At 42.5% G+C, this 23476-nt stretch overlaps 1 protein-coding gene across 6 annotated transcripts in view; it reads left to right on the forward strand.

Moving 5' to 3' along the window:
• Positions 1–23476, forward strand: part of NBEA (neurobeachin) — a 359299-nt gene that overhangs the window by 187635 nt on the left and 148188 nt on the right. For 5 of the 6 annotated variants that reach the window (XM_053386039.1, XM_053386041.1, XM_053386040.1 and 2 more), the window contains one exon: positions 6452–6595. In XM_053386039.1, the coding sequence (XP_053242014.1) occupies positions 6452–6595 (144 nt within the window). Of the gene's footprint in view, positions 1–6451; positions 6596–8958; positions 8995–23476 lie in introns of all 6 variants that reach the window. The other variant, XM_053386038.1, reaches the window with a different exon arrangement.

Here is a 23476-nt window from a genome sequence, read left to right on the forward strand (position 1 = left end):
ACATATCCCTTATGAGATTTTCATTGACAAATGTTGCTTACAAGGTCAGATGTCATTGCTCTGTTCCACCATTACAGTACTGAATTTTCTTAAGTGCAACACCTCTCAAAATGAAAATAACCACCAGTGTTTGGCATGTTTATTGGAAAGCAGGGCAAAAAATGAATTCTCCTCATAATTAGTAGAATCAAATATTTACTATTAGAATTGTTGATTGTGCTCTAAATCTATCTGTTTTTAACTTTAGATTGTACGTATAGCCTCTCTGTAGTTTAATTTTTATACAGAGCTTAGAAAATCTAAGTGCCCAGTAATTGCATTCTTTTTATTTCAAATATAGGTTACCTCCTATTTCTCCTCTTAATCCTTTTCTTCCTAGTTGGTTTTCTGTTGGTTTTTTTTTTTTTAATTCTTTTTCAACTGTGGAAAATTATGGAATTCTTAACAATTCATTAAGAGATGAAGAGATTCTGTTGAGGGATCTTATGCTTATGGGCATAATTCCTGTATGAATTATTATTACTATTATACTTTATTTTATTATCGCTTCCTATGAATATCTTGACATAATTTCACAATAAATTAAAAGTATATTTAAAACAGTTACATATATGCAAACAATTAAAAAAAACACCTGTATAAAAACAGTTAATTATATATATATAATTTGAATTTCAAATCCAATGCAGTTAGCAACTGATAATGGTGGCAATATTCTACTGCAGTGAATAGTCAAACCACTACGTTTTGCACCAACTGCAGCTTCTGAGTCAGCCTCAAGGGCTGTCTCACTCAGAGCACATTATGGTAATCTAATTTGGAGGTTACCAGCAAATGGATGGCATTCGTCAGGCTATCCTAGCCAAAGCTGGTAAAAGGCACTCCTAGCCACTGAAGTTTCTAGAGTTAGTGATAGATCTAGGAGACTATGAACCTGTTCCAGTAGTTCAGTAAACATTCAGGTAAGACTTTCAGCAAGACAAAATGGTAGGCAAGATTCAAGTAGGCCTCTGGTGAGGTGAGGCAAAGCCGATATTCAAGCAACAAAACATAAGTTTTGGGAAGTCTGTACAGCTACTACACTAGCTTAGAGCCAGTGTGGTGTAGTGGTTAAGAGCAGTGGACTCATAATCTGGTGAACTGGGTTCGCTTCCCCGCTCCTCCACATGCAGCTGCTGGGTAACCTTAGGCTGGTCACAATTCTCTGAAGTCTTTCAGCCTCACTCACCTCACAGAGTGTTTCTTGTGGAGAAGGAAGGGAAAAGGAGATTGCTAGCCACTTTGAGACTCCTTTACGATAGTGATAAAGCGGGATATCAAATCCAAACTCTTCTTCTTCTTCTTCTTCTTCATTTGCTCAGACTGGAAGCCAAACCAAACCAGGATTCTCAACTGGGCTTACACACTGCAGTGCACCTTCTGGCCATTATTAGGGAGGTGCTATACAGCAATAACCAGTCCAGCAGTTTCTTGGTTTGTGACCTGCCCTGATTCTTCCAAAACGTTGCCCTGAGCCCTGCTGCAAGTTAGTGCCCTGAGCCCTGAGATCTGCAAGTTAGTGCCTGCTGGGACTTTGCAGTCTCATGATTGCATCTTTTTAATTGTTTACCGCCTGACACAGTTTTACTTTTACAATATTAAACAAGGAAGACATGCCAAATGTGTACGTTTTCTTGCTCTCATTTCATACCCCAGGTAATGAAGTCCAATGCGCTACCCATTGCGCCACAGAGTCGCAAATACCTCAGGTAATGAAATGTGTTATCTCTTAAGAGTCAATTCATTAGTACCCTTGACTATAAACTGAAACAGGGACGTTATGCTAAAAAGCAACACAGGCTGAGATACTTTAATAAGAAATAAGAAACGTCGTATAAGTGTCCAAGAGAGTAGAACGTCACAAAAACATCTTTATTCTGTAAAAGATTTTTTAAATTAAATGCAGCATTTTATTGTGAAGCAGACAGACTTTAGTTATGTCAAAACACTCTTTTAGGAGCCACATAAAGCTGTAAAAGACGGTATATGAAAAGGCATTCTTTAAGAAAAGAAATCACCATCCCATGAAGCTGATTTCCAGATGTTTGGAAACATTAGAATTTCCTGTCAGTACATTTAGGTAACACTAAAATGAGTTAACTTTCCATTCTGCCAGCCCTCTTCAAAGATGAAAGAGAACTCTCTGCATAAATTGCCTTATCTATAATTCACTGAAGTAAGCTGTGGAATGAACTCTGAAAGATGCAGGACTCTCCCTTGGCTTGTATCATGGCCTCTAAGCAAACTTTACTTTTATTTCCACTCTATTTTTAAAATGAAATTAGTGACCTTAAAAGTTGAATGGATGTTAATGAGTGATGATGTTGAGTGGTTTGTTTGAACTGAGTTACGTGCTTGGTTTGAATTTTGTATTTGTATTTGTATTTTTTTTTGCTTCTGCTTCTCAGAAAGTCTACCCATGTCTGAAATCAGCCACGTTATGAGTCTACATTTATTCAAGTAGCCTTGAACTGACTTCTTGTAAGCATGGACACAGCAGGTTATCTTTGAAGCTTAGCTTGCATACCTAGTACCAGCTGTGACCTGAAGAATCCAAATGAGAATTTACAAGTTTAAATGAAATTTGAGAGGAAAATATGGATGTTATCAAAATAAATGTTGACATGCCAAATACCGTTTTCAAAAGGCTCTCTGTCATTATATTTCATGCTTCTTGCTGTTTCATTGTACTTTAAAGAGAGAAAATATTCTTTATAATGAGTGCACTCCTTATTCCACTGAATCAGAGGCCCCATTCCCTTTGATTTGATGGAATCTGGATTAATGCAGGTCTGTACCTTGGTCTATCTGCTCATAATATATACTGGTCTCAGGTGATTCCTTGAGTAGAATTTGTGTTTCAGTGAGAAGGATTAAACTTTTAAACTCTTAGCTGCAATTTCATACACCCTTTAAAAAGAAAAGAGTGGTGCTCACATTTCCCTTACTAAACACAAAGGAGGCCACCTATATGTTATTTACTAGATGGTATCTCCCACCGAGCAGACTGAGCCATTTACATTAGAGTTGTTCAAATTTGCCTTGATAGGGCTGTGGTCAGGTTTGAACGTATCTCTTATAGTCCAAAAATGCCCTAAACTATTAAAATTCTGAAGGGAGATTCTGGATCATATCAAAAGTGATATACCATTCTTTTTGATCCATGGATAGGGCTCTTCAGTGTCTTTGTTTCAGAGATAATTCATTGACTCAGTTACCCAGTTACTTACTGCAGCTAAATTTCAGACAGCAAAGGCATAGAAATGTATCAATACCTCCAAAATTAGAAATTGGTATGAAGAACTGTGGGATCCACTTGTCATAGGTAAAATTTAGTCTCGGATCAAGAGTGTGGCCAACCTATTTAATAAAAACTTTTTTGGGGGAATATTATCTCAGTCATGTTTTGCAGAAGACTAATGATACTGAACCCTGCTTAATATATCCTAGAAAAAATGATATGTTTAAGTCTAACATGGTTTGCAGCACACCTCGTATATTTGTCCTTTATTTTTCTCATTTCCGCAGACATATTCTGAGTTATAGTGTAGAATGATATTTCCCATCCTTTATTTCTATTTCTTTTATTCAAGATTTCAACATTTGTTTCTTCTGTGGTTATTTACTTAGTGGTTTTCCGCAAATAAAATGTTAGTAAAACAACAGACTAGTAAATTCCAATTCCTTTATCATGCCATAGAACTTTTAGCTAGATTCTACTCAGAGTAGACCTAGCTTAGTGATGTTCATTAATTTCAATAGGTCTAGTTTGAGTAAAACTTAGCTGAATACCATCCTTCATTTTTAATTGTGGTTTTGGTAGCATCACAAATGCTCTGTCAGATGTAAGCATCTTAGGAAAACATTTATTGTTTCAACCATTTAAATTATGCACTTACAACCAAAACAAACAAACCCAGAGGTGCTTTATTCTGCACTAGGCCCATATACTTACTTGTCAATATACTAGCGAAAGTGATTTGTAGATTTTTATCCAGTTCAGGTTTCAAACAGGAAACCAGTGTCCTTACGTAAGGTCCTAAATACAGGTACACAGGTCAAAGTTTTAAGGCTAGAATAAACTGCAAGGAACCTGGCATCTGTAATCATTTAGGTGAACCAAACAGAGAGTAAAAATCAGTATGAGGGACCTGCTTTTCTCCTCTTTTGCATAGTCCTTGCAGTGCAAATTTAACCATGCCAATTCAGGAGTAAGTCCTGTTGCATGCAGTGGGGCATACCCTTAAGTAAGGAAACGGGGGGGACCGACCCCAGTTTGTGCATTGTCACTTATGTGTCCAAAAGATACCTCGTTAGCTTGTAGCCCATGGTCTGGATCCAAAGACCCACACAACTCGGTCTACAGGTCTAAGGGACTTCAGTGCTTGTGTCCCTCAAACAATAACTCCTGTTTCTCATAGCAGCTTTTGAAACAAAGGATACTCGCAAAAGCACTTTGTGATATAACCTAGAGACTGGATTTTCATACTATCAACAGGGTTGCATTCTGGATCGTCACCTTGTCTTACGAATCATAGTGAAAGGACAAAAAAATCCAGGATAATCAAGAAAAACATTCTTAGCCATTTTCCTGGATCTTTTCTTGTAGCTTCCTAATCTTCAGATACTATCTTTCTCGAAGCTGGCAGCTTGTAAAAGCTAAAAGGAAGAGATTTTAAAACTGCTTTCATATTTTTACCTCTTATGAAACATGTTAAATAAGCATACTTAAGTTGCTGTCCTGACCCCACAATGGTAATGTCTTTAGAATGAGTTTAGGATGATACATAGGGCCCTCTTCACTAGCAGGGCAGGACTCTGCCATGGCAGAAGAACCAAGCAATGCCCAGCAGACAGAAAGCTACTGACACTTCTTCTCCCACTGCTGATAGAAGACCCCACTGATGAAGCCCTCAAATGTGGCATGTCAGGGCGGAATGGCAGAGCCTTTGTGTGTATGAGATCCAAAGCTCCACAAATCTCCTGAGGACCCCAGATGGTGCAGCAAAAAAGGAAAGATTCCCTCTCTCACTCACACACCTCTTCTGCAGCTGACTGGGCTTTGGAATCTGCCACTCTGCAGCTCCCCGGTCCTTGATAGATTGCACTGTCTAGATGTTTCCCTGGTATTTGTGCTATTTTAGAATAAATAAAATTATTTTTATTATATTTTAGAAATGCTAACAATACTAAGTACAGTTTGATTCCAAATGCATATTTGCAACCTTGCCAGTGCACTTCTATAGAGAAATTAGAAATAATCAGCTTGTATCTTTTCTTTTGAGATCCTTTAAGGAAACAAAAAACCTTCAGGAGTATGCAATTAGAACATCTGTGACAGATCTGTTTTTAACATATTTCGTACTTCAGAATCCAAGGAAGTCTGGTGGTCTGTGGAACTTGCTTGTTAATTTCTTGATTAATGGGTACTGAGGCCAAGAAGTGCACTCAGTACGGCATGTCTTCCGAAGATAGATTATCTCAAATAAATTCTATTCCCAATCAATTCTTGATTTGTTAGGTGTTAAACCACTTCTTTGTAAGGGCAGTGTTTATAAGCCTTGTAATGAGACAGCCTTCTGAGACATTACCTCTTCTTTCTGTAATTTTGATAAATGGAACTCTAATTCATAAAGGATACAGTGATTGAAGGGCAACTTTCGGTCTCCTACACTTTCATTTAGATAAATGCCTGGTATATTGTGGCAAACTGAGGTATACTCAACTGAGTGATAAATTTAAAGAACAGCCAAGCCAACAAGCTTCTATCAAACCAAAGCAGGCTAGTTTTATATGTCTTTCAGATAAATGTATGTTTAATATTGTAAAACAAAACTGATTTCAGAAAGATTTGTCTACATCATTAATCAGCACATTTGCCACATTCACCTGCGCGTCTAGTACAGTACCTTTCTGCTACAATGCATTGTCAGATTGATGTGAGAGGATTACTGCCAGCAATGACAAGCTAGTTAAAAACAAGTTGGAGCCCAGCCTTCTGTTTTGAAGTTTACTACCATGCCTTTGTTCTCTAAGAGCACACATCCCCATGCATTAAAAGTTATTGAAAGGCTGTTTTGAAGTGTATTTTTGATAATTGATATTTGTATCAGTGGATAGATTCCATCTGTTTAGGGTTGCCATATTTCAAAAAGTAAAATCCCTGACACTCAAAGTTCTTGTTTAGCTTTTTTTAGGAAGACCCCAAAATTGTTGAGCTTTTGGGGGGGAACCTTTTGGAGCTGTTTTCACTGCTTTTTCCATCGCATTGCCATACATCCGAAAACCAGGGCATGTCAGGAATTTTCCTGACATATGGCAAGCCTAATTTGCTTTGTATTGGAAAACAGGTTGTTGAGACTGATCTAAAGACCTAACAGAATTCTAAAATGTTTGTAACCTTTTTTTATAGGCACTGAGGAAGATGTCGTGAAGTCAAAGAAAACCTTCCGAAGCCAAGCTGTTGTCAATCAGAATGCTGAAACTGAGCTCATGCTGGAAGGAGATGATGATGCTGTCAGCTTGCTCCAAGAGAAGGAGATTGACAATCTTGCAGGTAAAAATCTTTTTTTAAAAAAGTTTGATGTAAATAAATTATATAAAATTGAACTGGTTTTCTAAACTTTGCCAACTGTGTCTGGTATTGGCATTTGTGTGAGATAGTGAGCCTTGCTGTTTTGGAAATGCTTGGTACAGATTGCAGAAGTTCCCCACTGTTTTCATCTAATTTATCCTCACAACTTCATAAAATACTGGTTAGTCAAAGATCTGATGAACCTGGGTGACTCATGTCCAAATCAATCACGCCATCTGTCATAATACACTGATAAAAAAAGATTGATCTATGTTTTAGAAAGTATATTTTGAGTGCAGTAAATTAGACATATTAAAGGATTTTTATTGTGAAAATGTAACAAAAGGGAAAATAAGATGTATCAGCCTGACCAGTTATGTTTAGAAGTATTCCCACCCATGTGAACATTTTATTCAGGCAGCGGAGGGTGATTTTCAAAACTTTCCCCATTTGGATTACAAGATTAGAAAACAAACCCCATGCCTGGGTTTGAATGACAAGACAAGCCAGATCATGGCTTGTTTCCTGACAGCATAGCAAGACCAGGACAAGCATATAACACCTATGATTTCACTGGCGTGCACCATCGCACTGCTTGTTTGCCTTAAATCATACTTTATTTTAACTATGGTTTAATGTGAGATGCAGACCAGGTCACTGCCAGTGAAGGGAGTTACAGGCTCATAGCAATCTGCTGTATATATAGATCAGACAACATTTTCCAGGGCTTCAGACTAAGCATGTTTTGGTAAATAATAAGTATCATTTGTTCACAAATGCAGTTGTAACCAGAGTCCAGCCCAGCAATTGGTCCTAACATAAATAAAATGATAAAATAAATGTTATTCAGATCCTCTTAACATAAAAGCAGTTAATTCTGGGGCGTTAATGGTAGCTTCAACACTTGAAATGAGAAGTGGTGGGGAATCTCTTCCTGGAGAAAAGTATGGTTTAACAGATACCCCATACTACTCTGTCATCTGTCTTGCATTCAGTGTAATTACTCCTTCCCATTTCCCCATACCAGTTAATCTAGACAAGTTTTAGGTTAACTCACATTTTCTCCCACAGTTCAATAGGCTGAAGGAAGCAGAAGGTACTTGGCAGTTGTTAGAGATCAAAAGGAAACTTTCAGCTAGGCTTCAGATTCAAAGGGAAAACCTTTGTACCTATGTTTTACAGCAGACAGGTTTTAGTCTTGTGAATTCTGGTGGGTGTGCTGCAGGGGCGAGGGGGGAACTATGCACATTCTGTGAAGTAAGTGTGAAAAATGACTTCACATTTTCAGGGTTGTTCTGACAGTTTAATATGATATGGAATAACAAAGTAGCTTATTGTAGCACAGATGGAACAATATTTGTTCATGCAAAATTTCATTATTCCAGGAAATACTGTGTAAAATTACTTTTTGTCACTTTTGAAATTGTAGTGAGGGATTGGGGTTATTCAACATGATGTGTTACACACACACACACACACACACACACACACACACACACACTTGTTAAGAAATGCCCACTTGTTGTTCTGAAGAAAACTGATGTGATAGAAGAATACACAAATTAGCATTCCTAACTAATGCAAAATCTACATATATTGGTTTCATTTAATTTAACTGAAGTCTCGGTCCTATTTCAATGAATACAGCAGTAGCATAATTCATGACGTTATGTAAAACAGAGAGCCAAAGTTTCCAAAAACCTTCATTTGGGTAAATGCCACAAAACACCCAGCCTGTACTTCTAATCAATTTCTCATCTATCTCTCCTGCTTATCTTACCATCGTTTCCTCCACATCTGTGCCACTGGGGTTCTCATTCCTACCTACTATTTTCGCAGGCCTTGCTACTGTCCTTTCTCCCTGCACAGCCATTGCAGCTACCTCTTTTTCCTTCCTGCCCAACAATTACTGATTATGTGCAGATACCTTTTACCCATACCTATGGTGAAGCCTTACAGTTTGTGCTGTTGTTGCCTAACTCAGAGGCTCCCATGATGCTACTCTGCATTTGGCACAAGAAAAGAGAAGGGCCATACCTCTAGAGCACATGTACACTGAGCTTTCTGGTCATTTTCAAGTTTCACAGCTTGACTACTTTTTGTGTAAAACTAAAGTACATAGGAATGCTTTCATTTTCTTTAGTGTTAGAATCATGTGTGGCTGAAATCTTATTATGGTTAAATAGTGTTTAAAATCTGATAAATGTTCTTAAGGTTTTAAGAACAACAATAATGTAGCCACCTAATGAACTGAAGTCAACTTTATATATATAAAAAAAACCTTTGTATTTCATCGCCTTATTTCATAATAATAAATATTTCATAATTTTCTGTTTCAATTTTAGCTCCTAAATTTCTTCCCAGACTGTTCATTTCAAGAGGCAAGTTGCTTATTGATAAATCACTTGAGAAAAATCAATAACTAGTAGTACTTTTTGGTGTCTAAAACTATGAATCAGCAGCATCTCAGTTTGCACAATTGTAGTGAATTGATTATTATTAACTTGTCTATCTGATCCATTTATTTTCTATGTCATAAATGTTTAAAACATGATTTTCATTAATTTTCTGAATAACAGTTCTACTAACTTGTAGTTTAGAAGTATGCTCCTAGCATTCTGTGGTCATTTACTGACAGATAGTGTAAAGATAATAAGAATTGGTTTGAACGTTGGGCTGAATATTGAATAATCAGTAACTTCTATAACAAGTGTGATCTGTAAAGCACTGCTACTGCAACGTTTATTTCTGAACACCAGAAATCTGGACCCCAACCCTTGATGGTGATTCAGAAATAGTAAACAAGGCCATCCACTAAATTTACAGGGGTATATGAAGCTGTCTTACACTGTATTAGACCACTGGCCTTTTTAGCTCACCCCTGTCTATGCAAATGGGTTCTGCTTCGTGCAAGTCTCAGGCAGAGGTTCTTCTTCTGCCACCTGAAATCCTTTTCAGTGGAGGCAGTAGGGATTGAAGCTCTGCATGCAGAGCATAGGCTCTGCACAGGAGTTCCTGGTATCTCTTAAAAAGCGGGAGTGTTACAAGTCCCACTCTGCTGAGCCAGGCCTACTACTTTTCCTCTTGGTTCCATCTGTGGTGCCCAACCCTGCTCTCTCATGAAAGTATCTCCTATCAACTATGATATGTGAGCAAGCCTACATGTTCTGAGGCAGTATTCCTAGGAATACTGGATTCTGGAGATAAGCCACAGGGGAATACTGTTGGCTTGTGCCTTCTTTGCAAGATTCCCGGGGGACATCTGACTGGCCACTGCTGGAAAGAGTATTCTGGACAAAAGATGGAGACAAGCAATTCTCAAGACCACACACCAAATACAAATCAGAGGTGAGGTCTGAGCCCCAAACACCTCCTCCCCAAATTATTTCCCCTTCTAAAAATGACTCCTCTTGACTGATTTGCTGCAATGCCATTGAATGCCATGCTCTGAATTGCTCCCCCTCATCCAACTTCTCATGTTTAAAAAAGGCCAGAGGGAAAAACAAATTCAGGCAGCCTCACACAGCAGTATTGCACATATTCACCCTTGAAAGATTTCTTTTTCCTTTTTAGAATATTCTGCTGCAGATGTTATGACTGCTAGCTTAGAAGGCTTTTAAAAATGATAAGATCAATTTGTGGAAGATTAGTTATGAACAACTATTGTCTGTGACAGCTAAATGGAAAGTTCGTGTTCAGGGGCAGTGTACCTCTGAATATCAGATGCTAGAGGAAAATGGGGGAAAGCGATCATCTTTGAGTTTCCAGGGAAATCTGGCTGGCCCAAGTGTCTCCAATAATTCATGCCCCCAGTTAACGCTTCCCTCTGCTGCCCATCCCCCAAAAGAAAACTTCCCATTTTTCCAAACCATAAGCTCTGTCTTCCCAAGTCTTTTCTGCCCGGTCTCCATTTTTTCTTGTTCTGTTCAGAATAAGTTGGCAGGAGGATCTCTTCCCATCAGTCTTCTCCTGTCGTAACAATTCTGTTTTCTCCTCCAGATGGGAGAATGAAGGTGTGAAATTTTAAAATGGTCAGCTGCTGTCCAATAAGCAAGTCTGCACCACTGCCCAGGTAGCAAACCTGCCCTTTTCACTCATCCCCCTTCCCAGTGCCACAGCACAAGCGCCCATGCAATACTTTGGACTAATTTATAGGAGCCAATTCATTTTGTACAGCTGTGTTGGCATACTAGTGCCAGCGGGTACACCCACTCTGAGCTTTAAAAGCAAAACCCTAAGTTTAAAATTGTGTCAGTTGCACACATGTGCATAGATCTTTTAAGGATTCCCCCCTCTTTTCCAAAATGGTAGGTGACAGTGTGCTGTGCAGACTGAATAAGAAACTCTGCACCTGCACTAAGATGCACCTCCCAAGTGATTCTGGGTTCTGTAACATTCTTTTGATTTTTTTAAATCCATAAATTGACTGTGAACTCTTCTTCGGCTAGGGAAAAGTCTAATGGTTGATTTACTGGGAAATACCGTAATAAAGAAAGAAAAACATTTAGTAACTATTCAGGTGTATGATACTTGCTGTAGAAAGCTGCAACATTGTAATTATCCTATGCAAATTGCTTTCTTGGTTCTCTGGTACCTTGGCATGTTGGCCCTTTTCCAAGCTTGTTTGTAGCACTCATTAAGATGTGGCACAAACACCTCCCATCTTGCAGTGGCATTGCGTCCCTGCCTTTGTCTATTCCACCCCAGGCTCATCACAGGTGTCTGCCACTTACTAGCTCCCTTGCCCCTTGTGTGCACATAGGTATTGCCACCACAAAAGGTAAGTGTCTCATTAATCATTCACTTAGCTTCTCCCATCCTCCTCTTTGGGTGCTGGGTGGCATTTTTTTCAGAGGGCTCATCTTTCCCACTCTGTTGCCTGCTATCCAGGTGGCTGACAGTTTTGAGAGGTGGCAAGTAAAGCAGAGCTCTGTGTCTTCTGCATCCGTGTCTAGCTCTTACCTCTAGCCTCAACAGAGCTTCTGTACTAGGGAAACTATAGCTCATTGCTGTGCAGCCAGAGAGAAAGTGGGACAGTAGTGTGATGTGCCAGGTTATATCTGAGGTTTATGTCTCGTTTCTTAGCAGAGAGAGAGGAGTGAGGGATGGATGTCATCCATCTCTATCTGATTCCAGCTCCCTCCTGTCTTTCTGGCTTCCAGCTTGAAGGCAGGACAGAACTGCAGGAACAGCTGGCTTAGCACACTGCTGTGGGGACTGTCCATCCTGAAGGCAGATGGAGGAATTGGGGGAGGCAAGCAGAGCAAGAAATAGGTGATTCCTCCTTGGATAATTACTTAAATGGCTACGCATATTTACATGATTGAAATATTTGTTTGGTTTTTTTGTTTGAAGATTTGTGAATTTTTAAATTTCCCTTTGGACAAGCTTCAGCAATTTTTAGCAACACAGATTTAGATGTAGAGATGTGGCCCATGTGCCCACTAGGGCTTTCCTGGCACTTTCCTGCTTCAGCCCTTGCACTTCTTAAAAGTCGATCCTGAAGACTGGAGAGCCCTCTAGTTCAGTGTAGGGCAGGGAACAGCAAGGTTTATCTTGCCTAGACCGGATCAGTCCCATGGAGAGCCCTCCGTGGGCTGGATCATGCGCATGTGTGAGCACCCACAATTTTCAGCGCATGCGCAGATGAGATTTTCGGCACCGCGGAAGCAAGTCCCCACTCCACACTGCACTGGTTTAGTGCAGCGCACGAGCAGGCAGCTTGGTTCGGGATGTGGGCTGGTCAAACGACCTCCACGGGCCACTTCTGGCCTATGGGCCTTAGTTTGCTGACCCCTGGTGTAGGGCTATTTGAAAATGTGCTGTTTGAAACAACTCAGAAAACATCAACTAAGCTATCATTCCAGCCTCTCCTTCCCCCTACCAACACAACTCCATTCGTTGAAAATGAGCCCAAATGAAAAACATCTGGAAGTTCGCCATTTCCCCCAAACCGAGGGCAGTATTCAACTAAACAGTTTCACTAGCTCATTGACATTTAGTTCCCTGTTCTGAGGGATCACTCACCTCCAGAGCAGATTTAGGGTGTGCACGGGGAGAAGAGAGGGTGAGGAAGTTCGGTCAGGCCACTAAAAGTCTTTGTGCTGGCAGAACTGTTCAGTTGCGGCAACCACTGAAAATACTTTTATACATGACTTTGTGTTGACTGGGTGGAAGCATAGCATAGGATGCAAGAGTGAAGTCTTGGCTGCTTGTGGACAGTGACTGAATCAGGTGGAGGCTAGTGCAGAATCACTTCAATTTGTCTCGTTATTTGGGGTACACACAGAGCCAATGGACATCCCTACAACTTGTACATCCATGAGCCCTTCTTATGTGAGATGATGCATCTATTTCGTACTCTGATACTAACATCCACATTAAAATATATTTAAATGTTCCTTAGAGGCAAAAATGGCAGAAATTAAATAATAAAGGCAAACTTACCAAGAGGTTCTGTGAAAATATAGTATAAAGAATAGAAAGACAGGTGCTTTTGTCCAGCAGTTTGATTTTTTCCCCATGTTCTATTTCAGGATGTTTTATAATGAGAATACACACACACACACACACACACACACACACACACACATATATACACACACACACACACACACACACACACACACACATATATATATATATATATATACACACACACACAGATACTATGTTTTCATCATGTTTATTCAGTCACTATTTTATGTGACTAAGACTGAACTAACAATAGTTCATGGCCATGTATGAATTGGTATGTTCGTTTTAAAATTTAGAAGTGTTCATGATTTAGAAGATGGTGGCTAACTAATTCACCACCATCACTTAATGGTAAAAGCTAAAATTTCTGTCCCTTTCAGATATGATATTCTGATTGGAGGTAAGGGGTCTTTACTAAAGAGTACAATCCTATGCATTTCTACACAGAAGTAAGTCTCACAGAGTTCACTGGGGTTTATCCCCACAAGATCGCAGCCTTAGTACCATACAGCAGATGTGAAATGACCTTTCAAATGCACCACTTCATTTAGGGCTGCTTCAAGTGACAGTAGTACCTTTATAATCTGCAACCCCGTAGGCAGCCATGAGTGTAAGTTCTAAAGCAGAATACAGAAATTTGATTGGCAGGCAAGCTGCATTTTTTCTGGCCCAGCCTTAGCTCATCTATCATCACTTACCAAAAACGTTATAAGGATATTTTTCACTCATGTTCCTGTAAAACTTTGAGAGGACAAAAGAACAAATCTAGAATCTTATAGGAAACTCTTTATCCAAAATGGTCACAGTTTCTGTGCCAGATGCAGATGATTAAAAGTAGTTCTTGGCCATTGCTGATACATGATCACCTGGCATCAGATGAGAGGGGCTTTTAACTTTGTCCACAACCATGTTAAATCCATGTGAACTGTTAGTTTTTAGCACAGTTCAAAAGCATTGTTTCAACTTTATCTGCCCTAGAAAGAAAGAACCAACATTTTTCAGTGTCATGGGGCAAAACTATAGTGTATGTTGGCTCTGCAGTACGATTTGAGTTGTTTTAATGAGCAAATAACTATATGAGCCTGCTGCAGGGGAGAAAAATACCCAGAGTTTACTAAAATAAGCACAACTCAGTAGATGCCTTCAAGTATATATAGCAAAGGTATGTCCCAATGTCTGCAGCACTATAAATATATTGAGAGGAAATGCTTTCTCTGTAAACATATGCAATATGTGTAAGTGTGAAGAAATAACAGGCTGCTGAATTTATATGCAAGTTACCCTTGAAATCTAGACTATGCATATACCATGTGGTAGATTTTCCTCTTTAATGCTGAATAGTCTTTTTTTGCACTTTTGCACAGTTAATTTTATTGTGTACATCACTGATAAATTCATTTTTGAAGCTGTTTATTCGCCAGTTTGTCAGGAACAGAGTTGCTGGAAATCTTTAGTTTTTGCTTTTGATACAGATGGGTGGAAATAAGTTCTTGAAAACTTAAATTTCACCAGTTATGCAGCCAAAAGTCAAATTCCACTTGATCTTAATATTAAAGAACAAAAATAGTGAAATTGTGGTGTGTTACATATTCTTAGAATTTCTGCATGAGCTTAGAGTTCATTGTTTTCTATAACCGTTACTTTACAGACTACATGTTAGTGAATATTACTTATTTTATTTGTTGACTATTTTTCTTTAAAAATACTGTTCACACAGCAAGGGAATTCTCCAGCATCTAACTAGTTTATGTTTTGCATTTTTACTTTGTTTTGTAAACTATCCATAGCTTTACAAACTATACTGAGGAACAATTAATTTCATTTGATACAAATAAAACATATTTCCAAGAAATTCTCCCAAGTAAGTACATAATAGTAGCAAAAATAAAAATAAAGTGCAGGATCCAGACCATGGACATGGTGCCTTCACAGAGTATTCTCAAAGGCTCAGTAGAGCCCTGTCTCTCCATTCTCACTCTCCCTCACATACTGGGACAATGCAAATATGGAATTAATGGTCTGTGCACACCTCCCTTATCCCATCCAACCATTCCTTTTGCCCCGATACATGTTTTTCATGCTGAGTAACATTGACAGAAAACAAAGTGCCAGATGGGGATATTGGTGGCAGACATGCTCCTTTGATTCCCCTTAGTATCCCATTTGTTCATTTGTGTTCACACCTGTATTTCTGTAGACGAGGGGAGAAATACGGTTCTGAGCCTATGGCAGTCTTCTCTATGTGAACACTACATGTGCAGTGGACAGATTGTTCCCTGTGTGTCTACATCTTGTAGAAGAATATGCTGTTAGGCTTTTATACAAGTTCATTGACACTGTCTTTACATTCTCCCACCCTTCTAATTCTTGCCACTTTACAATATAGTAAGCCTAGAATCTTGCTGGTTGTATATATAGATTTTCAAAATGACTTACAGCGTAATCCTAAACCATGCCCTGCACAGGAGTGAAATCTTATTCAGTGGGGCTTACTCCCAGTTAAGTGTGGTTACAACTGGAGCCCTAAAAAGTTTGTTCTAAACTAAATAGCACCTTGATGTTAAAGTTACTTATTTAGAAGCAAATCCTGTTGCTTCTAGTTAACAGTGCTTGATGTGGTTTGGCAGTCCACCAGTAGGTATCCCATGTGAAAATGGACCATAAGTTCTATACCTTGTCATTTTGGGGAAAACGTCTTCACATCTGGGTTGTTTCTGAAAATTATTTTGTTCTTCAGCTGTCTTCTTTTTAGTCTTGAACAATTTTTAAATGCCAATTTTAATATAGTAATCTGGGGAAATTGACTATTTCAGGTTGACTTTTTTTTTTAGAGACAAAAGTCGATCTTACATCCCACCTTACTTTGGAAATTTATTGTTCTTCTGAAACATGTCTTTTCAGGGTCAGCTTATTTTTGTTTTTTGTTTTAGTTAAAAGAAGCATTTGATTCTAAAGTGCCTAAATTATTTTAACTTTATAAAAAATCCTTATTACCTATTTATTAAATGATTTGATACTGCCCTGGAACATAGCAGCTTGTTAAAACTTTCTTTTTTAAACAAACCCTGCAAAACCATACTGGTGGATTAATATGTGTAAAGCCATCTGCAGAATTTAATTGCAATAGCACCAAGAGGTCCGGTACTATTTAGTTGCTTTATTAGCTATTTTATGCTTTAAATGCCTTCACTGAAATTAGAAACACTGTTCTGGCAGATACATAAAATTGGGGCTAATGATTAACAGGAAGAGGGAGTGATCCAATAAGCGCTACTTCTGTGCAACCCGCGTTTCCATTTATTCGCAGCAGGGCTTGAGCAGTAGCACTTCCAATGCACATCCTGTTGAGCACTGTAGAGAAAGTGCTCCCGTCTTTAGCAGAACAAATCCTGTCTTTGTTTTCCCGGAAGTAATTCCCAATGAGTTCGGTGGGTCTTGCGCCCCGAACTGCTGCCTTAGGCTACAATCCATACCTGGCAATGCGCACCAGGAATTCAGTGGGGCTCATGTCGAAGAACTCCCTCGTGGCTTCTGCTCTTTAAGCTGTGTGAGCTTGTACAATTTAGTTTGCATCGACCGACCTTCATTAGGAGTCTTCCAACAAGCCAAACGAAATTCAGAAGGTGTTGCCTCCTGAATCTATACCCGACTCTTTATTCCCTGTGACTCTTGCGTGTGTTTTGTTGAAAAGATGTCTAAAGGTCAATCTCGCCGTTTCTTTCTGCAGACGCGGCACGCGTGTTCCCCAGGCGTAGGTAACTCGCCCCGGAGCCCTTCGGCTGCGGGCTCTGTGCGCCCTGGCGCCTCTACGCCGCTTGGGCCTGCCGCTTTTTCGGCTAGGCTGCTGGGGACGCCCAAGCGGGGATCCTCCGTCCAAGCCCCGGCGCGGCGGCTCGCCTCGGCCTGCCGCCCTTTGTTCTTCCGTCCGCCGAGGGACAACAAAGCGGACGGGCCTCACTGGACCACTCACGGCCGCCGGGGCCGGGCGGGCGCAGGTGGGAGCATCTGCAGCTCCGCGGCGCGATTTGGCACGGTCCCGGTGGACGTGGAAAGCGGCTCCTGGCTCCGCAGGGGCAGCGCTCAAGCTTGTGCCGATAAGTGGGTGGGGGTGGCGGTCACTTCTTTCCCCTGCTGTTTTGGACTTGGGAGTGTGGCGCTTCCCCCCTCCCCAAAGGGGTGGAAATGCTTGGATCGGCAGCGCTCTCCGCGCTCTCCATCCAGTCCATGCCCGGTGCGTTATTGTTTTGGGGAGCCGTTTGGAAAGCGGAGCCAATGCCGCGCTGCTATCTCGGGGCCATATGGAGAAGCTGCACTATTTTGATTACGCCTGGTGTAAACATTTTAATGTCGGATCCTTAAAATCCAGAGCCTCTCCCAAAGGGGATTAGAACATAATCCTCTCGCTCTATAGCTGGAGTGGATTAATTTCGTATTCTCTCAGTGGCGGGTTTGCTCCCTGAAGGCTCGAACAAAAAGACTCCGCGCTCCTTAAATGTGCCGTGGTATTGGGACTTGTAATTGGAGATTTCCAAAGGACAAGTGTAAAAATGACACACTATTAAGAAGGAGCGTTTCATTCGGTGCCTTTTCAGCGGGCGGGCGGGAGGGGGGCGCTTCAGAGGCTCCGAGTGAAATATGTGAAATGTTACACTCAGGTTATGATGTGGGGGAGGGGCGCCAAGTGCCTTTGGATCCCTGTCCTTTTGCTAACCTCACCCAGAAGGCCCAATCCATCCCGCTGTAATGCCAAGGGGCAACTGGGAAGGGGGCATCAGCCACCTCCTTACTTGCACTGTCCCTCCGCGTGTCCGGCGGAGATCGTCCTCCCCTGCGCGCAGGTAGAGGCTGCTTGACCTTTGAGCAGTCGCCCCTGCCTTTGCCTGGCAGCTTGTGCGCTGGACGCGTTCCCGGATCCTATGATCTCCTCCTGCAGGCCCTGGGCGAGAAGCCCCTTTTCGAAGCGGCTGGAGGAGCAGCCACCGTTCCAACGCCAATCCTACAAGCTGGACCCTGGCAACACGCCCTCTGCCTTATTACAGTCTGCCTAAGTTGGGAGAGAGTGCGCTACGCCACGGGTGGGGCATATTTGCGAAGCAGTAGCGGAAACTCCTAGCCAAGCCTAAGCCTGACCTCTCCTCTTCCTGTGTGCTAAAGCCAGCAGAGTACCTCAAGTGGTGGCAGCGAGGCGGAATTCGACCCGGGAGTGCTTTTTAAAATACACTCAAAAGAAGCAGTCCAATTACGTAAAGTTTATTCAAGACAGTTATAAAAGCAAATTAAGAGGGAGGTCATCAGTTGGTGTGATAAAGACAACAAAACAGTTTCTGGCTAATCAGTCTAGTGCAGTCTAGTTTAGCCATGTCATTTGCATCCTCTCTCCTTGCTCACCCTGAGAAAAGTGAAGTCTATTGGATATCTATTGACTATGCCATTAACCCTTTCGTTTCAGGAGAGGGGGTTGAGTTCTCCTACAGGTTTAGCCACTGAGACCAGTGCACCTCTGCACATAAGGCAAAGGTTGCAATTTTCAGTTTTAACCCCAGAGATGAGACTCACATAATCAGGTATTGTTTGAGGGGACTGGGAATCAGCACTGGGAATACCCTAGAAAGGTGAAAATTAAGAAGGATGCAGACTGTGGATTTAAGAAATCTTGGAAGGGCATAATCTGAGAAATCTCGATATGCCTTATAGTTATTCCAGCCAAATAGATATGGGGTTCTTAAAAGTGTGCAGGTCTGTAGAAAACATAGGTTATAAATCTAAGGTAGCCAAGCTGGTACCCTTCAGGTGTTGCTGTACTTCAACTCCCATCAGCCCCAGCCACAAGTCCAGTGGCCAGGAATCATGGGAGCTGTAGTCTAACCATATCTTGAGCTTACCTCTAAGTGATAAGCAAATATTCATTTGCTCTTACTGCTGAGTATATTGTTCATCGTACTTTTTTCAAGCACTGAATTAAAAGCCTGATTTTTTTAAATTGTTTAATTGTATTGTTTTGTGGGCTCACTATTAGATGCCACTATCTGGACTAGTCCAGAGGTGTCTAGAGCACCACATGTTCCAGTTTACTTGGATGAGTTTAAATTGTTGCAGCCTGATGTTGACAGACTGCTTGGAAGAGGGTCTGGCTGGTCACTTGTCCTTTCAACTCTTGCCCATTGTAATGTACAAAAGTGAACCTGAGGGGTTTTAACAGCATAGTTCCAGGGAGTGGTTAATGCCATATTGCAGAAGGATGGGGTACCATTGGCTTTTAAAGATATAGTGTTGTGCCCTCTCCTTCAGAGGACCTTTCTGGACTTAGAACTGTTGAATTGCTATTGCCCAGTTGCTAACAATCCCTTTTAGGCATGATACTCAAGATTTTTGTGTCAGTTCAACTTACAGGTGTGCTTGGAAGAAGTGGATTACAGTCTGGGTTCAGGCCCAGTTATGGCACCAAAGCTGCCATGGTCGTCCTAGTGCTACCTTGTAGGCATTTGATACTGCACACCATAGCTTGGAGCAGTTTCATGGGTTGGAAATGGAGCCCCCTCTGCACCAGACTGCTGTTGTTTCACTCCTACCTTCATGCTTCCAGAGACTTATCAATGTTGAACTATAACTTGACATCATAGAAGTTTGGTGACCCGCAGGGATCACTCTTGGCTCTCATGTTATTCAACATATGCGAAGCTGTTGGAGGATGTCATCAGGGGAGTTGGAGTGAGGTATCAGCTGATGACCTTGAACTCTATGTCGCTTTACCACCTGAATCAGAAAATACAGTTCAGGTGCTTGATGTGGACCAATAAATTGAAATTTGATTCCAGACAAAATGGAGATGTTGTGTGTTGCAGGCTCTCACCTGTGGGAAGTGAGTAAACAACCTGTTCAGTTTGGAGTGGCACTGCCCTAGTTTGAAGCTTAAAAATGCTCCTAGACCAAACGCTGCCACTGGAAGCTGGCTTTAGTAACTAGGAATACTTATTTTTGGACAGAGATGGTCTGGCTCTAGTGCTGCATGCTATGGTAACCTCAGGGCTGGACTACAGTACTGCATTATACATGAAGCCTGCATTATACATGAACCCTTGAAGACTGTTCCAAAGCTACAGCAGTTGCAAAATGCAGCGGCCAGGGGGCTGGTAAGAATTCCTAGCTAGGCACAAATTACAGGAGTTCAGAGCATGGTTTCCCTAGTCGTTTTGTGTATTATGGAATGAATCCCATCTGTAAACTGGGATAGTATGACTAACTGAGAAGTTGGTGTTCCATGTCATTTTTCCAGAATATCATTTACAGCCCTGAAGAGGTATTGGAACTTGTTTTCTGAGCAGGTTTTGTGGCTTAATGCATGAAACCCATCTAGCTATGTGTGACTGGTGGATATGGATGATTAGGCGAGCTCAGAAGTTAACATTCCAGAGCATTTACTCTGTTTATGACCCAGAGCAGGTAGTTCTGTGGAATATTTTTGTGGTTTATATTATATATGTGACTTGTGAATGTGATAGATCTGTTGTTGTTTAGTCGTGTCTGACTCTTCGTGACCCCATGGACCAGAGCACGCCAGGCACTCCTGTCTTCCACCGCCTCCCGCAGTTTGGTCAAACTCATGTTTGTAGCTTCGAAGACACTATCCAACCATCTCGTCCTCTGTCGTCCCCTTCTCCTTCTGCCCTCCATCTTTCCCAACATCAGGGTCTTTTCCAGGGAGTCTTCTCTTCTCATGAGGTGGCCAAAGTATTGGAGCCTCAGCTTCACTATCTGTCCTTCCAGTGAGCACTCAGGGCTGATTTCCTTAAGAATGGATATGTTTGATCTTCTTGCAGTCCATGGGACTCTCAAGAGACTCCTCCAGCACCATAATTCAAAAGCATCAATTCTTCGGCGATCAGCCTTCTTGATGGTCCAGCTCTCACTTCCATACATCACTAGTGATAGATCTAGTTAGCTCTGAAGTTGTTGTGCCCTGGCCATTCCTCTCTTACAGATGGGTTCTGGTTGCGAAGGGGTTAATACATAATATTTGAAGGGTTTCCATTCTAAAATATTACGTCTAACGCAACTTCCCAGTTTGGGCATTCCACCATGTTCCATAGGAAAGGGACCATAAACCAACAGTGAGGAAAGTATCACTTGGTAGAGCATGAGACTCTTAATGTCAGGGTTGTGGGTTTGAGTCCCATGTTGGGCAAAGTATTCCTGCATCCCAGGGGATTAGCCTAGATGACTCCGTGGTCCCTTCCAACTTTACAATTCCATGATTCTATGTGGATTTCCCTTACTGGACTCTTCCCTACCACCCCACCCAGCAAGAGAGGGCCAAGCAAGCAAGTGGAGTGGTGGTTGCTCTTGCCACCTCTCCCTGGGTGGCCCTCCAGGGCCCAGTCCCCACTCTCCAGCAGACCAGGGCGGGGGGGTAAATGAGTTGAGAGAGGTACAGATGTTCTTGCAAAGGGCAGCCACCATCTTTCATTGCACTTTCTTCAGGTGCCGCCACTGGGCCAAATGTCTTTCCCCTGCATGAGCCAGATAAGAGATGGTCAGTGATCAAAGCAAGGATGTAGCTCCTTGCAGCCACCGCTCAGTCACCCACTTTTTGTTGGGGAGCAGGAAGCAGCTGCCTCTGCTTCGGGGGGATGGCAGAAGCAATGGGCTGGCGAAGCCCAAAGCAAGGGGTGGTGGCTGGGTAAAAGGACCAGTACTTAACAGACCACCCCCAGACACAAGGGCCCTGAGTGCTGACTCTGCTTTCCATCTCTGATACCTCCTTGCTGGGATAATATCAAGGCTTGCTTACTTACATGGGTTTTGATAATGAAATAATCAGAAATTTTCATGCTGCTAAGTAACACCCCCCCCCCCACCGCTTTCTTCCCTTTAGCGGAAAAAAAAGTTAATGGAAACATCTTGTGATCCTTCGAAACGCCGCTGGTTTGAGTGGTAGCTGTTTTTGCCTAGTTCAGGCTCGTATAGGATTTCACAAGGTCGTTTGTTCAGAGCGCTTGGAAGTGTGAGGGGTTCCTCGCAGGCCTTTTGCTCAGAAATCTCCGCGATGCACTTATTTCCATCAGCCATTCTGAAAATTAAACCCGGCTCGCCACTGTCATTCTCCCTTGCGCACCCACGCCCCGCACACAAAAGTTTTAGGCATTCTCTCTCTCTCTCGATGAAGAAAAAGATTTCTTGTTATAGTCTCTGGCCTCCTGACCGCGAACTACCAGCCACTTCCTTTTTATTTTGCCCATATAACAAGCGGGGAGCCGGGAGGTAATTGGGTTAACTACCTGATCTTCCTTCTGGGAGCGCGCAAGGCCCACTAAACGCCTTCTTATCATGATCGACTATCACGCGGCTCCCCAACTGCATCATCTTTAAGGGATTTTTTTTATTTTCTCGCCGAGGCCTGTAAAGCCCCGGCGCTCGGGTGGCGAGGAAGGGTTAAAGGCAGACGGGGGCGGGGAGAGGAGAGGGGCCGGGGTGGCGATCGCAGAGGGGCGGAGAGAAGCAGCAGCAGCAGCAGCAGCAGGGCCCGGGAGCTGCTGCTGCCGCTGCTGCTGCCTGGAGAGCTCGGCCTGCCATTACGCACAAAGGCGAGGGGCCTGGGGAATCGAAACCCAAATCCACTTGTAATCGCACGAGAGAATCGCGCGTAATTACTCGAGCGACCGAGATTAAGATTGATGAGCCTTTAAAGCGCCGTTTCGGATCGATCCGCTGCCCTAAGCAGGAGCCCCGCCGGCCAGGAGGGCGGCCCGCTTGCCGGCCTGCTTGCTTGCTCGATCGCCGAGCGCCACTGGCGCTGTCCGGCCGGAGGGGGAGGCGGCAGGGAGGACGGAGCAAGGGCGATGCCCGAGCCCCGCGCGTATGGTCCGCATCAGCTGACCGGGGTGAAGAGGCCAGGCTGGCCTATTAGGCGCGGGGAAAACAAGAAAATGAACGAAAATAGAGTTTGTCTCCATATTATCCAGCCCCTGGTGGGCTGGCTTGAGAGCTGTCAGAGGCGGGAAGCCGAGCGTTGCCTAGGGCTGGGTGGAGAGGAGGGAAGGAGGCGATGCTTGGAAGGGAGGGAAGTTAGCGCTGAAATGAGGCCTGCCACGCTCTCCGTCAGGCCGAGAGACGGGCTGAGGCCGGGCTAAGTGGCGGGTAGGAAGGGGATCCGTAGAGGCAGGAGACTGGGCCCTGGAGGAGGACACAGCTTGGCAGCGCAAATGGTGGTCGGACCGAGCGCCAGCCAGCCAGCCCTACCTCACCTGCCTTCCCCACAGAAAAGAAGCCGGGGAAAGGCTGCTGGAGAGACACCAGAAACCAAATCCGACCGAGCACAACATTTCACACACACACACGGAATTAACAGTCTCAGCACCCAAAGGAAAAAACAACAACAATACCAGCAGC

This window comes from Podarcis raffonei, chromosome 4 (assembly GCF_027172205.1).
Source record: "Podarcis raffonei isolate rPodRaf1 chromosome 4, rPodRaf1.pri, whole genome shotgun sequence".
Taxonomy (NCBI): domain Eukaryota; kingdom Metazoa; phylum Chordata; class Lepidosauria; order Squamata; family Lacertidae; genus Podarcis; species Podarcis raffonei.